We start from the raw sequence: 15,065 nt of genomic DNA, 5'->3' as shown, positions 1-15,065 counted from the left end.
CCCCTGCCCACAGTGGGGGTCCCAGTCCCTCTCCTGGAGAGGGCCCAGCAGCCCACACCCTGCCCTGGCTAGTCTCCCACCGTGTCCTCAGGCCCCCTCCCGGAAGTATCCACAAATCCAACTCTGTACACGCCTCGAACCCACGCACCTGTCGGCTTGGAAGAAAACCAAACACACCAAAACCACGGGCCCTAAAAATATGGTGCAAGGAGGTGTGAAGAAAGCAGAGAAAGCAAAACACTTTGCCGAGAACCACCCAGGGATCCCTCTGTCAGGAGCCTGATGGCGTGGCCGTGCCATGGATCCTTGAGCTGTCCCCAGAGGGCTGGGGCCGGCTCACTGGGCACTTTGCCTTCTGAGCCCAGGACAGAGCCCAGCACGAGGGGGAAAGGCACGGCCGGGACACGACAGGACGGGACGGGCTAAGCTGACGGAAAGCGCGTGCTCTGCCTCTCGCAGGCAGCTCCTGGCTACACCAGCCTTGCCGACTCCAGGTCCATTTCTCACCCGGAGTCTCCTGTCGCAGGCTGGAGGACGCCGGTTTGCTCTGGGATGAACTCTGGACGGAGGATGGCAGGGAGGCCGGTGTGTGAATCCAGATGAGACAGCAGTGGAAAAGGACTTTGTTTCTCCCGGCCCAGGCAGCTTCCGAAGGCTCTCTTTTCCTTCTGTCTTGACACTTTCTCACTTCCGCTGGCCCCTGAAGCGGGTCATCATGGCCTGCACACTGCAGAGGAGACGCAGAAATGCCTAGACCTGCTTCCATGCGGGTCCTGCCCACCGTCTCGGCTCCGTCTCTTCTTGTTCATGCACCACAGGGTGAGCAGTGCTCAATGCCTTCTCGACGCCTGCTGTTCCCTTTGTCCTGGGGGGCGGGGGGTAGGATGGGGGGGGAGGGGCCAAGCTCTGCCCAGAAAACCCACCAGACCCCCAGCCACCAAACTGGGGCCCCAGCCTTTAAGAAGTCCCTGAAAATCAGGCCTGGCCAGGCCAGGCGGAGTGCCAGCTGGGGCTGAGGCCCAGGGGACTCGCAACTGTACACATGCACATGTAGGTTTTCTTGGCGGGAGCCTAGGAGCCCCGCAGCACTGACCAGAAGTTAAAGATAGTTATATACAATTTATATGTTTCAAAGAAAGTACTACTTTAAAAAAAGAAGGGGGGGGTAAGAAAAGAAAAAAGAATAGGAAAAAAGAAAAGAAAGAACACCCAGACCCCCTCCCCCCTCCCCCCAAGTCCCCAACTCTGGTTGCTGCCCTTAAATATTGCCCTGGGAAGGGTGGGGTGCAGGGAGCGCTCGACTCCGGCTTAACACTACTGGCAAAAGGGGGAGGCAGTGGGGTCAAAGCCTTTAAAAACATCTTTCAGGGACCCAGCGTCCTGCTCACCCTCTTGGGCCGGGCTGTTGCCAGCAAATGGGCTTCCGGAGCCCGTCTTGGGTGCCTGTTTCACGGTCCCGAAGAGGGTGGGCACCGGGAGGTTGTGCACGCCGGGCTGGGGCGGGACGCCCTCTGCTGGCGGGGCGCCCGTGGCGGCGGCAGGGCCCGCGGCGGCCTTGGGCCGGGGCCGGTTGTAACTGTTGTACCTGTCTGTGGCCATGACTGCGGCCCCATCTGCCCCAGACTTCCCCGATTCAGGCTGTTCCAGGGCGGACTTGCGGACAAATGGGGGCTCCTTGGCCTTCGTGGCGGAGCTCTTGCCGTTGCCCTCAGGTCCCTTGGGCTGGGTGCCTGCGTCAGCGGCCGGCTCTGCAGCTTTGCCACCCGTGTTGGGAGTCCTGGGGTCGTAGAGGCTGATGCCGCTCAGCACGCTGCTCTGCCCACTCCCGCTGCCCTGGCCCAGGCCGCCGGCTGCCAGCACACGGGGGTCATAGGGGGCGGTGGCTGGCGGGGAGGACTCCCCGCTGGGGCTGGCAGCTGGAGAGGGCGCTTCTGTGGGGCCAGGCTTGGCTGCCCGGGAGGAGGCAGCAGAGTCTGCTGGTTTCTGCAGCCGGGGGTCGGTGGGTGTCTTCCGCACTCGAGGGTCACTGGGCTTGTCACCAGGGCCAGGGGCCACCGAGGGGCCAGTGGCATTGACAGTCTTGAGGATGCGAGAGAGGAGCTCAAAGTCAGGCAGGCTAGAGCCAGATGTGCTGGGATCTGTAGAGGTGCCTGGGCGCTGCCGGGGGTTGGGGGGGCCCGAGGTGGTGGTGCGGTGCAGCCTGGGATCCAGGGCAGGCATGGACTGCAGGGCCACAGGGACAGGGGGCACTGCATCCTGCTTGGGGATGGGCAGGGGGATCAGGTCCTCAGGGTTCCAGAGCACAGTGCGGGCAAAGCTCGGCTTGCTCAGGGTCACATCCTTCTTGATGTGGCTGAACTGCTGCAGCTGCGAGCGCGGGTCCCGCAGTGGGTGCCCAGGGAGGGGCTCCAGGGGAATGTTCACAGCCTTCTCCCGAAGGGCCCGTTCCCCTTCCTCCTCTTCTGCAGGGGGTGGCCCAGACCCCTTGGAGCCACTGGGGCCTGCGGGGCTGGAATGAAGGCCGCCTTCGGGCTTGGGGGTGGACAGGGAGCGAGCCAGTCGAGGGTCAGAGGGTCCTGTGTCACCTGGGCCTGAACTGCTGGAAGCCTCGATGTGGCGGCTAAGTCTGGGGTCCCGGCTGAGGCGGGGGTCAGCCAGCCGCCCTCCCGTGGGGTGTCCCTTCTGGAGGCGGGGGTCCCCCAGCCCAGTGCTGCTCAGCTCCCCGACAGAAGCCTGGGGTCGGCTAGACGTCTGCTGCCTCAGGGTCTTCAGGATGGAGGTGACGCTGTTCCCACCCTCATCTTCATCACTTGAGTACCAGTTTCCAGTGTCACCTGAGAAAAAGCAGAAAGGAGCAGGAAGAGGGTGAGTGGCCACCACATCTGCCACCAGCCCTCTTTGGACCCCATGGCAGCCCACTCCCCTGCCTCTTACCTCTCAGAACCTCAGTTTCTCCTCTCTTACAACACCCCATCCCCAGCACAGGATGCCACGAAGAGCCAGTGAGCTCAGGCAGGCCAAGCACCGAGCTTGGCAGGTCTCTGGCTATCGTTTATGGACCTTTTCCCGTACCGGCACCATTCTAAGTGCTTTGTCTTATTTGTCACAAACACCCAGGATATAGCGTTATCATCACGCCCATTTGACAGATAAGAAAAACAGAGGCACAGACAGTGCCATAAGATAGGGGACGGAGCCAGGGTTGAGCTCAGACTCCGAGTCCAGGGCTCTGCCGCCACCTCCTCACCTCCTGGGCAGGTTCAGGCCCAAGCACGGCAGGCCTGGCTCTGAGTGCCTGTGAGCAGCTACTGCTGCCTTGGCTCTCACTGCGCTTGGGGCTCACAGACACGTGCCTCCCAGGCCCCTCAAAACGTTCCCGCGACCCATGGCAGGGCAGTCACCAGCTGATAAGAGGCGGGGCCAGGTGGGCAGACTCAGAAGCTAGCCCATGTCCAACTTTCTAGGCAGGTGCAACCGGAGCCCCTAGGGGAGGGGGCTGTCCCCTGTTCTCACTGTCCCACTTGCTCCTTGGCTCTGGTCAGGGCCACCCATGGCCTCTGGCTTCAGGTTCTACATACCGTTTCTGTCTGCCCCCTTTCACCCTGGGGTGGATACCATCAGGTCACTGCACAGCACCTGAGACTTGGCAGCTGTGCCTGTGATCATTACTGGTTTATGTCGATGACTAGCTCTCATCTGTTGGCTTCCCGAGAACATGATCTGGGAAAGGGGGATTGAGAATCTCCCTACAGCTTCCTCTGTAAGGGTGCAGGGGGTGAACCCTATTGCCTGCTGTCTCCTCCAAGGACCAGCCCACCTCCCTCCTCAATGGGATCAGGGTTTCTCCCGAACCCCACGACACAGAAGGGCAGCCCCGACTTCTAATTTTCTCAGGGACATGCAGCAGCCCCAGCAGCTTCACAGCCCTGGGCAGGGGTCCTCCCCGGCCACAGGTCCCTTTCTGACACAAAACCCGACCTAGGTGCTCCCCACCTCTGCCCTGCACGGCGGCCCGGGGGGGCTGCGCCCGTCAGGGAAGCCCCTGCCCCTGGGGAGGACACATGCCTTCCTCACTCTCCCGGTCCTGCTTGCTGCGCTCAGCCAGCCTCCTCGCTCTCTCCTCCTCCTCCTGCTGCTTCTGCTGGATCCTCAGGTACAGGGCCCTCTGGGCCGAGGGCAGGAAGTCAGGGACACCGGCGCCCGGCTTCGGCCGGCCTGGGGGCCCTCCCTCAGGGAAGCTGTCAGGCTCCAGAGGGTGCTCGGGGAAGAGGTGCTCCCCAGGCTCCCCCGGCAGCTCTTCGTAGTGCCCGTAGTCCTCTGTGGCAGGGAAGAACCGAGGGTTCATGTCGGGAAGGGCCTCACGGCACCAACTCCGACCCACCCGTGCCCTTAACTGGAAAACCACCCCCTGATGGCGATGGGTGAGAATGTGTAGCCCGTCCCTTCCTACCCTCCCCAGGAGGGGCCCCACGGAAAGCCCAGCAGCGGAGGACGGAGCAGCCAATGGGGGGTGGGGAGGGTCCCACCTAGGATGCAGCCACTGAGAATGGGGTTCACGGTGAGGTTTAGTGACATGGGCAAATGCTCATGAGGTGAAAACAGGACGGAACATCGTACGGATGTTTGTAAAACACAAAGAAAAGGCTTTGAAAAGACAGACAGAAAACAGTCCCTCTGGGGATGAGAACAGGAGAGAGGGGTTGCGGGATCTTTCACTTTTTACTCCACACATTTCTGATCTGTCTTAATTACTCTTGATGAGCATTAATTTTATGATTTCTTGAAATAAATAAATAAATAATCAATAAAGAAAAACACACCCTAATCTCTCAGAATATGAGTTCAATCATGGTAAACAAAGACTAGTAGAGAAGAGAAGAAAATACACCACAATGTTGCTATGGCTACATGTCCACCCAGAGGCTGACGGGTGATTCCTCCTCTCTTTATGGGTTCGTAACTCCACAAACGTTTATGACCGTGCTGCTGCATTTAAAGGGACGAGGTGCGGGGGTGTTTCTCCCATACGGCACCTAGGAAGCACAAGGCGGAAGGGCTTGCCTTCATTCTCGGAGGGCGGGCAGGCGCCCGGCACTAGCCACCTCCCTTCAAAAATGCTACCCAAGTCAGAGCCAAAGACGAGGGGAACACCGTGGGCAGATCTTCAACGACACACCTGGAGACTTGTGTGTGTGCGCGCGCGCATGTGTGGGTCAGAGACAAAGTCCAGTTAGCACTGTCCCACAGAACGAACGTTCCGCAAGGTTGAAATATCCCCTATCTGCACCGTGTGATGTGGCTCCCCTACTGAGCAGCCAAAATGTGGCCAGCACTACCAAGAAAGTGAATCTGTAACTTAAAGTAAACTTTCAGGATTAAAGTGATTAAATATGCAAATATGTCATACACAAAGTGTATAAAGCAAAAAGTGAAAGGTCACTTTCTTCTAGCCCCTGAACTTCATAACATGTGAACTTGATGGGCGAGTCTGCTCTGAGCCACCCTGGCTCGGAGCTGGGGACACTCCTTAAACAACAGTCCCATCCAGTCCCCCCTGCACGGAATTCAAGAGTGAATTACTTGACGGTTCTGCTATTTTCAATATATTAAAAACAACTGAATAGTACTAAAAAGGTAGATTTCATGATATGGGATTAGAGTGAATTACTCCAGAGATACCAACTGTTATCAGCTCGACAGACTTTGGGGTTTTCTTCCCCACCCAGACCTTTTCCATGCACGTTTCACACACGTTGTTTAAAGGGGGAGGAAGCCCCCTCAGGTCGCCTGCTTTTCTCACTTGAGAACATGCACTCACCCGGCTCCCTGCCCCAAACACCTGCTCTCGTGCCTTTGAACACTACTGAGATGCCAAAGACTCTCACAATGACCTCCAGCCTGGTCAGCTTCCTGACGTCTGCATGGCTGTCAAACGGGCATCTCGTGCTTAATGTGGCCAAAGCAGAAGTGCTGCCCTGCCCCAACCTGGCTCAGCATGAACACCCAGAGCGCCTCTGCCCCGCAGCTGGCATCCCCACCCGCCCCTGCCACCCTGTCACGTTGGCCCTATGGCTCCACCTCTAAACCTAGCCCTGCCGCTCCCTGTCCTCTCCCGGCTGCTACCCACCTCACCTCTGCCGAGGGCGACTCAAGGGCAGCCCACATGCTTCCAAGATTCCCCTCCGGCCCCTACTAGCATCCATCGCCCTTGTGTTCCTCCACTATCCCCGTCACTCTTCCACCGAGTCCACCTCGCCATGGCCCGCAGGGTCCTGTGTGCTGGGACTTCTCTCCCCTGTCCTCCCTTTCCAAGCCACATGGACACCTTTGTTTTCCACAAACAAGGTGACTGGCTGAGGCCTCCGTACCTGCTGCAGCTGCCACCTAAGCCAAGCCCACGACTCTCTCCCCGCCTTCACCTCTCAGACAGGCCTCTGCTGGCTGTGACGCACCCAGCCGGCCCGGCCTCCACCCGTCACCCTCACACGGTGCCCCATTTCACCGCCAGCAATGACCAATGCCGAAACGAGCTGACGCCCTTGTTTACACATTTCCTGTCGGTTTCCCTCCACTCAAATGCAGTTAAGGCAAGGACTACGTTCTTTGCTTGCTCTGACCCCACGCCTAGAAGCACGCCTGGCCCCTGGCAGCAATGACACATCTCATCCTTCTGAGGGCTGCACACCGCCTCCTACTGATGCGGCACTGTCACCCAAGCACCCGACTGTCAGACGTTTAGTTTGTTACCAACACGTGTTCTCGTTTTGTAAGAAAGGAAGGAAAGGAGGAAGGAAGATGGTCAGTTGTGGGGACAGAACAAGCAGAGTCGCAAGGCAGCTCCAAGCCAAGAACCACCCCAGAAGGAGGCCGCTTTGGTTGAGGGCACCTCAGCCTTGAAGTTCAACACCATTCCACACCCATCCCTCTAACTTCCCAAGCTCCCACTCCACACACACCAAGCAAAACTTACAGAAATTAAATAAGTTATAGTGATGGTAATCGTAACACTCCTCCTAGACTCAACAGGTAGTGAATCCCACGTCACTGAAAATGTTCAACCACTCACGGTACAGAGATGGAGTTGGATTCATGTTTTCAAAGACTCAGACCAAGGAAGAAAAACCAAATCTTCCTGACTACATTCCACTGTGCAGACCCCAGCAGCCCCGGCTGGCCCCCACCCTGAGCCCTGCATACCTGCGTCCCCAATTAGTCCTGGCTCCATCTCCATGCCCTCTTGCTGCTGGTAAAAGTTTTCATAGAAGTTCTGGGCTGGTGGGATGGGGGGCATCATTCCAGAATGTGGGGAGTCTCCAGGACCATAGGGCATCATTGGAGGGCCGCCAGGTCCCATGGGCGGGCCAGGATTCATGCCAGGGCCCATTGGCATGTCGGGGTGCATGTCGGGGTGCATGTCCGGATGCATGTCAGGGTGCATGTCGGGATGCATGTCAGGATGCATCGGGGCCCCCATCGGCCCCGGGGGTCCCATGTTGGGCCCGGGGCCCATCGGTCCTGGGGGTCCTCCGGGTCCAGGGAATCTGGAAGGAGAAAATGGTGCCCGTGAGCAGGGCTGCAGAGGAAGGGTGGCAGCCACATCCCTGAGGAGACACAGAGGCCTGCTCATGGTTGAGCAACAGAGGTCTCCAGACCAGGCCACTGAGGGCTTTGGAGAGAGGCAGGATGCTGGCCTGGTTAGGTTCCAGGCCACAGGGCCCTGGCACAGAGGAGCCTGGCTGAGCCCAGAAAAGCCCCCAGGCACTCACCTCACACCCAGTTTCTCAGCCAGCTGTCCTGTGGGCCGCACCACGATCTCAAACAAGGAGGGGATCTTCTTGTTGTACATGTCCTGCTGCTGCTGCAGCTGCTGTGGGGACAGGGGCTCATGCACAGGCATGGGCAGCTGAGGGGGGCCGGGGGGCGGAGGTGGGGGCGGGGGCGGGGGTGGGGGGCCACCCTGCATGGGCCGGCCATTCGGAGAGGTCGGGGCCGGAGGGCCAGGTGGGCGGGGCGGGGTGGGCAGGAGGCCCACGCCAGGGGGAGGTTTGGGCAGGGGGTTGATGCCCTGCTTCTTCAGCTCCTCAACTTCCTTCTCATCCTCAGCGCCTGCCTCTGCGTCATCAGCCAACATCTGTGGGCCAGAAGGACAAAACTGTGAGAGTAAGGACAGGGGAGGAGGCGGGCTGGAATGCACTCCTCCGGGGCTGAGAGCTGAATTTGCTGAGGATAACTCTTCAATATCCCAAGGCCCTTACAGCAGTGGTACCCAACCCCCAGGCCACGGACTGGTACTGGTCTGTGGCCTGTTAGGAACCGGGCCACACAGCAGGTGAGAGGCGGGCAAGCGAAGCAAAGCTTCGTCAGTATTTACAGCCACTCCCCGTTGCTCGCGTTCCTGCCTGAGCTCGGCCTCCTGTCAGATCAGCGTGGGCATTAGATTCACACAGGAGCACGAACCCTACTGTGAACCGCGCATGCAAGGGATCTAGCTTGCGTGCTCCTCATGAGACTCTAACGCCTGGTGATCTGAGGTGGAGCAGAGGCAGTGATGCCAGCGCTGGGGAGCGGCTGCAGATACAGGTTATCATCAGCAGAGAGGTCTGACTGCAGAGATCATAATAAATCGGTTGTTTACAGACTCATATCAAAACCCTATCAATGCAAAAACAAACAAACAAAAACAACCCCTATCAGTGAGTGGCAAGTGACAATTAAGCTGCATCTTACGGAGCAGACTGGACATAAGCAACACACTTCGGGTGTCACTGTCTCCCATCACCCCCAGATGGGACCATCTAGTTGCAGGAAAACAAGCTCAGGGCTCCAACTGATTCTGCATTACGGTGAGTTGTATAATTATTTCATTATATATTACAATGTAATAAATAACAGAAATAAAGTGCACACTAAATGCAACGCGCTTGAATCACCCAGAAACCATCCCCATCCCCAACCGGGTCTGCGGAAAAACTGCCTTCCACAACACCGGTCCCTGGTGCCAAAAAGGTTGGGGACCTCTGCCTTACAGCATAAGGCCAATGACCACAAAGCCTCTCTGGCACAAAAGTCATCGCCCCATACCACTGCCACATCCCTTCTCGGTGAACAGCTGACAGGGGAGCCATTCTTATTTGGCAGCAAAACACATGCAACGTACTATTTCACCATTTTCAAGTGGACAATTCAAGGACATTAAGTACATTCGCGATGTTGTATAACCACCATCTCTATCTAGTTCTAACACCGCCGAATAAGACGCCATACCCATTAAGCAGTCACTCCCCATGCCCTGCTCCCTCCCAGCCCCTGGCAACCGCCAATCTACTTTCTGTCTCTATGGGCTTGTCTATTCTGGACATTTCACAGAAACGAAATCCTATAATATTGTGGCCTTTCGTGACTGGCTTCTTTCACTTAGCATGACATTTTCAAGGTTCACCCCCATGTTGTAGCTGTTTCATCTATTTTATCTATTTCATGGCTGATTAACAGTTCATTGTTCTGGGCTTCCCTGATGGTGCAGTGGTTAATCCGCCTGCCAATGCAGGGGACATGGGTTCAAGCCCTGGTCCGAGAAGATCCCACATGCAGCGGAGCAGCTAAGCCTGTGAGCCACAACTACTGAGCCTGCACTCTAGAGCCCTCGCACCACAACTGAGCCCTCACGCCTAGAGCCCGTGCTCCACAACAAAAGAAGCCACCGCAATGAGAAGCCCACGCACTACAACAAAGAGTAGCCCCTGCTAACCGCAACTAGAGAAAGCCCACGCGTAGCAACAAAGACCCAACGCAGCCAAAAATAAATAAAAATAAAATAAATTTATATATAAAAAAAGTTCATTGTTCTGTTTGAATTTTAAGGGCGCCTCACCGCACTTGTAATCAAAACCCAATCACTTACGAGGACCCACAGGGCCTGACAGCAGGGCTGGGTGTCTGGGGAGGACTTCACAGCACCCTGGAAGCTTCATTTCCTTCTATGGTGTGCGGACTCCTCCACCCTAAGCACCCAGCTCTGTTTCAGTTCTGCGGACAGCTAAGCTCTTTTCCCCAGCAGGGTCCTGGCCTAGACCAGGCCTCTCCCCAGGCATTCGTTTTCCCCTCTATTCTTAATGTATGGCTCCGTATCCCCCAATTGCTGGGGTCTCTTATTAAAGGTCAACTCAGAGTGACTGGCCAGGTCTCCTGTATTTACTACTGGAACACTATTAGCTCCCTTGAAAGCACTGCCCAAGCTTTGTAAGATTTTACATTTAGTTGTATCTCTGTTTATTCCTGGCCTGATGACTACCAACTCCACAAGGGCAAGACCCACAGGGCCCACCATAGGCCTGGTACAGGGTAGACGGACAATTCCAAAGTCTGAACTCAAGCAGAACGTCTCACCAATTAGGATCCTGGGCAGAAGTTAACACTGCAGGCCTGCCTGCTTCTCTTGGAAGGCCAGCTTGCAATGTTGGCCTTTGGTTGGTGCCTGGGAACCTGGATTTCGAGAGGGTTCCCAGGATTCCCTGACTGCTAAGAGGGGCTCACTGTGTCTAAACCGTTTGCACAAACACCATGCTTTCTGCGGAACACCCCTTTTCCTTCTGGGAGTCTGGGATTTTGGTACATGCCAGGCAGAGGCTGCCCTCAATAAAAACCTTGGGCACTGACTGAGTCTCTACTGCACGCCCATGGTGGACAGCGTTCTATGCGTTCTGTCACAACCTGAGGAGTTACACACGTCCCGTGTGACTCCAGGGGGCAAGGACTCCTGGAAGCTGGTGCCTGGTTTCAGCCTTTACTGCCTGCCTTTCTTCTGTGCATTCTGCTTTGTGTGCTTTCATTGGAGTTAAATCTCAGCCAGCTCGGCCCTGGGAGTCTCCCCAGCAAATTGTCCAACCTGGGCCCAGGTGGCCTTGGGGACCTCGGCACACATGCCTTAGTGGACCCTAACGGGGGCTCTGAGACGCCCCGGCGCCTCAGCTTCAGCGCTGCTCAAGACAACCCCTCCTCTTGCTCCCCCGCCCAGGGACAGTGGTGGCGGCGTGGGTGGCAGAGGCAGGACTTCCCGGCGGGTATCAGGCAGTTCCCAGCTTTTCTCTCTCCTAACCATCAGCAACAGTATGTGGACCCAGGGACGCAGGGTCCAAGAAGAATTTGGCTTCAAAGGGGATGGAAAACTTGGAAGTCTGATCAGTGGAAAACATCTGTTCCCTTAGAGCCCTGCTACTCAAGGTGTGGTTTGTCTGTGGACCAGCAGCACAGGGGGACCCACTGAACTAGGACCACATTTCACACGTGTCCACCGCAGTGTGGGAAACGCTGCCCGAGACTAGCTGTGCTGAGAGAGCCCCGCACCTCGTGGTGTCTTTTAGCACTGCTCTCGGGGGCGGCGGAGGGGCCGCAGCCACAGAGGCAGCCCTGACTGCTCTACTGCCCCACGTTCCGCCCGCTTCCCTTCCAGCCAGCTGGCCCCTTTTGGTCCCTCAACCGTGTGTGTAGCTGTTGCTCGCACTGTGACCCCAGCTCAGCACATGCCTCCCTTGCCCCTCCTTCCTGCCTGTTATTCACCTGGGGCCAGCGAGTGTCACCTCCTCACTGAGCCTCCCCCCATGGCAGCCTGTTTGAGGGTCTCTGGGCTCCCTGCACATTCCCTCCACTGCCCCGATCCCAGTGTGTAATCGGCGTCTACCTGATGACTGGATCCTGTCTCCTCACCACTGCGTCCCCGGTGCCCAGGACAGTGCCTGCTACAAAGCAGGCGTGACCACACATTTGTTAAATAAATGAGCAAAGAAAACAGACAAGCACACCTTCCCCTGCATTCCCCGGGCTCCAGAGGGTGGGGCACAGGGGACTAAAGGAGTTAAGGCTTTGACGGGCCTACCCGGTTGCTTGGTGCTCCTCTGGGTTTGCCTCCCGGCTCCGCTGCCCCTCCACCTCCCCACCTTTGGCTGGGGCTCCCACACCACCTCTCTAGCCAGAGCTACGGGTACCATCTCCATCTCCATCTGGCCGCACCTCATTCCATGTACTTCCTGCTCCTCCGCAGGCCACTAGCTGGGCTGTGAGGGGGGGACCCCGCACCCCTCCCTTCTCTTATCCCCACCCCCAAACTCCGCCCAGGAGCTGCTGCCCAGCTCAGCCCCGCCCTCCGGCCCGGGCCCCACCTTCTCTGAGAGGGACCCTGCCCCAGCCTCTCTGCACTCACTCCCACTCGGGCAGAGCAGCCTCCAGTCACAGAGCCAAAGCCCTGCACTGCTAGCTCCTCTCAATGGCAACGAAATGCCCTCAGGTGTAGGCAAAACCTAAGGAGGACGTTATACCTCATTAAACAGGAACAAACTTGACCACAACTTCCTCCCCACCCAGGGAGGGGATGCCGTGGTCCAGACACCAAATGCGCCACACTCCCCTCGCCCCCGAGACTAGGGTCACACATCTCTCAGCACTCGGGAACACCCAGCCAATGGCCCCTGTGCGGGGGACAGAGGCTGAGGTGATCCTTCCACTGCCAACCCTGGCCCGGCACGGTGCTCTCAGCACACTGGGCCACGCAATGAACTCAATGACCAAAAGAACTGAAGCACTGGCCCACAGGACAGCCCCTACGAGCGTATCGCTGGTCCCCAGGCAAGGCGGGCACCCTCTCTCTCACACTCACCTCCCTGGGTCCCGTCACTTCTGCTTCCCCACTGTGCCCCACAATTGGGGCTTCCACACTCATTCCATGCTGGGGAGAAATCTCACCTCACGGCGGGCTCCCACTCCAGGACTTCGCCCCCCCCCCACCCCTCACACAGACCCCACGACACCCCGATGAGGACTCCCGCGAGGGACACAGCCAGCTCCCTGCACTTATCTCTTTACCCACCACCCACACTGGGCCGCAAGTGCTGCCTCAAAAGCCGGGGCTGAATCGCATCAGAGCCCAGAACACTGATGCATAAGATACATAGGGGATGTCAACACCCCACTCCCACCCTGAAAAGCTGAACCCAAACCATCCAGGCAGTCCTCCGGCACATCTATCCCTAGAGACTCCCACGCGCCCCTTCCTGGGCCTCTCTGAAGCAAGGAGCTCCCTCACACCACACAACCAGGGCCTTGCTGGGTCCCACAACGTCCCCAGCCAGGACTGATTCTGAATGATTCCCGGGTTTCCAAAAGTCAAAGGCATCCTCTCAATGGAAAAGGACGGCCACACCTGTGGATACACACAGACATGTGGGCCAAGGTTCATGGGCCAAGGAAATAAGAAATAAGCTCATGTCCATTTGTTAAACATTCTAAGCTTTGGGAATTCCCTGGTGGTCCTGTGGTTAAGACTCTGTGTTTCCACTGCAGGGGGCGCGGGTTCAATCCCTGGTTGCGGAACTAAGATCCTACAGGCGAACTAAGATCCTGTACGGCGTGGACAAAAAAAAAAAAAAAAAATCTAAGCTTTTGCCCCAAACTGATAACAAATCAAATGTTCTTCAACTGGTGACTAGATAAACAATCTCAGATCATCCACATTGAGTGGAGTACTACTCAAGAACAAACAGTGATGAACTATCAACACTTGCAACAATGTGGATGAACTTCAAACACTTTATGCAGAATGAAAGACGGCAGATTCAGAAGGCTATTATAGGGCTTCCCTGGTGGACCAGCGGTTAAGAATCCGCCTGCCAATGCAGGGGAACTGGTCTAGGAAGATCCCACATGCCGCAGAGCAACTAAGCCCATGCGCCACAACTACTGAGCCTGCTCTCTAGAGCCCACGAGCCACAACTACTGAAGCTCACATGCCACAACTACTGAAGCCCGCGCGCCTAGAGCCTGTGCTCGCAACAAGAGAAGTCACCGCAATGAGAAGCCTGCGCACCGCAACGAAGAGTAGCCCCCACTCGCCACAACTAGAGAAAGCCCACGCACAGCAACAAAGACCCAACAAAGTGAATAAATTTAAAAAATAAATTTATAAAAAAACAAAAAACAAAAGGCTATATAAACTGCACACATGTTTAGAAGCTACATACCATATATCTATTTATATAACTTTCTTGAAAAGGCAAACTACAGGGACAGAAAACAGATCAGTGGTTTCCAGGGTCTGGAGATGGGAGAGGCATTGATTACAAAAGGGAAGGGGTTCTGGGGGTGAAAGAATGAATTTCCTCTACCTAGACTGTGAGGTGGTCACATGACTCTCTGTGTTTGTCAAAATTCACAGAACTAGGGAAAATTCCCTGGCTGTCCAGTGGTTAAGAGCTCTGCGCTTCCACTGCAGGGCGCATGGGTTCGATCCCTGGTTGGGGAACTAAGATCCCGCATGATGCCCAGCGCAGCCAAAAAAATTAACAGAACTAAACAGGGACACTTTTTTTTTTTTTAGACTGGATACAAACTATACCTTGACAAACCTGACTATAAAACAGTATATGTATAAAATGGTAACTGAAGGATTTAATGGTAAAGAACCATAATGTACGCAACTTATTTTCAAATGGATCAAGGAAAAAAAATAAACAAGAGCAAAGTGATAAAGCAAATGGGGCAAAATAATGCTGACAGAGGAATTTAGGTGGAGGGAATCCTTTGCCTTATTCTTGCCACTCACTCTCACGTTACAGTCACTGACAGCCCCAAAGGCAGGCACGTCTCAAACCTAAAGTGGATGGTTCTGGACAGACAGAAACATCACCAAGAAGCAAGAAAATAAAGCTGAAGAAAAGGGTGGAAGAGAGAGCACAGACATTTCAGGAGAGGATGACGAAGGCCCTGTCCTAAGTGGCACCACAGCTTGGACCCAAGGGCTGCCCAGGAGCCTCAGGCCCCAGCCCTAGTTGATCAAGCTGCAACTCTGTCCAGGAGAGAAGGAAATGGCTGACCCCACATGTTTATCAGGGTTACTCTGGGCCCATTGTAAAGGTTCAAGTTTTACTTTCTGACCACCCAAATTCGATTCCGGAATGGTTTTTCCAGGTTCAACACTCATTTTTAACCTACTGAGACTTGACTTTAGATAGGGGATGTTACTGATATTCTCAAAATGTTTGTGACCAGAAATGGAAACGTGCCACCTTGATTTGCTT

General features: G+C 56.0%; 1 protein-coding gene across 1 annotated transcript in view; it reads right to left on the bottom strand.

The window, feature by feature from the left end:
- Nucleotides 1-1,218: 1,218 nt before the first annotated feature.
- The window catches only part of ZC3H4 (zinc finger CCCH-type containing 4), a 40,053-nt gene continuing 26,206 nt past the window's right edge, over nucleotides 1,219-15,065 (bottom strand). The window contains exons 11-14 of the mRNA XM_065899174.1: nucleotides 7,767-8,131; nucleotides 7,198-7,541; nucleotides 4,066-4,317; nucleotides 1,219-2,834 (exon numbers count right to left, since the gene is read on the bottom strand). Coding sequence (XP_065755246.1) covers nucleotides 1,315-2,834; nucleotides 4,066-4,317; nucleotides 7,198-7,541; nucleotides 7,767-8,131 — 2,481 coding nt within the window. The 3' untranslated portion in view covers nucleotides 1,219-1,314. The remainder of the gene's footprint in view (nucleotides 2,835-4,065; nucleotides 4,318-7,197; nucleotides 7,542-7,766; nucleotides 8,132-15,065) is intronic.

Source organism: Phocoena phocoena, chromosome 20, assembly GCF_963924675.1.
Source record: "Phocoena phocoena chromosome 20, mPhoPho1.1, whole genome shotgun sequence".
NCBI lineage: Eukaryota > Metazoa > Chordata > Mammalia > Artiodactyla > Phocoenidae > Phocoena > Phocoena phocoena.
This window is presented reverse-complemented; position numbering and strand designations above follow the sequence as displayed.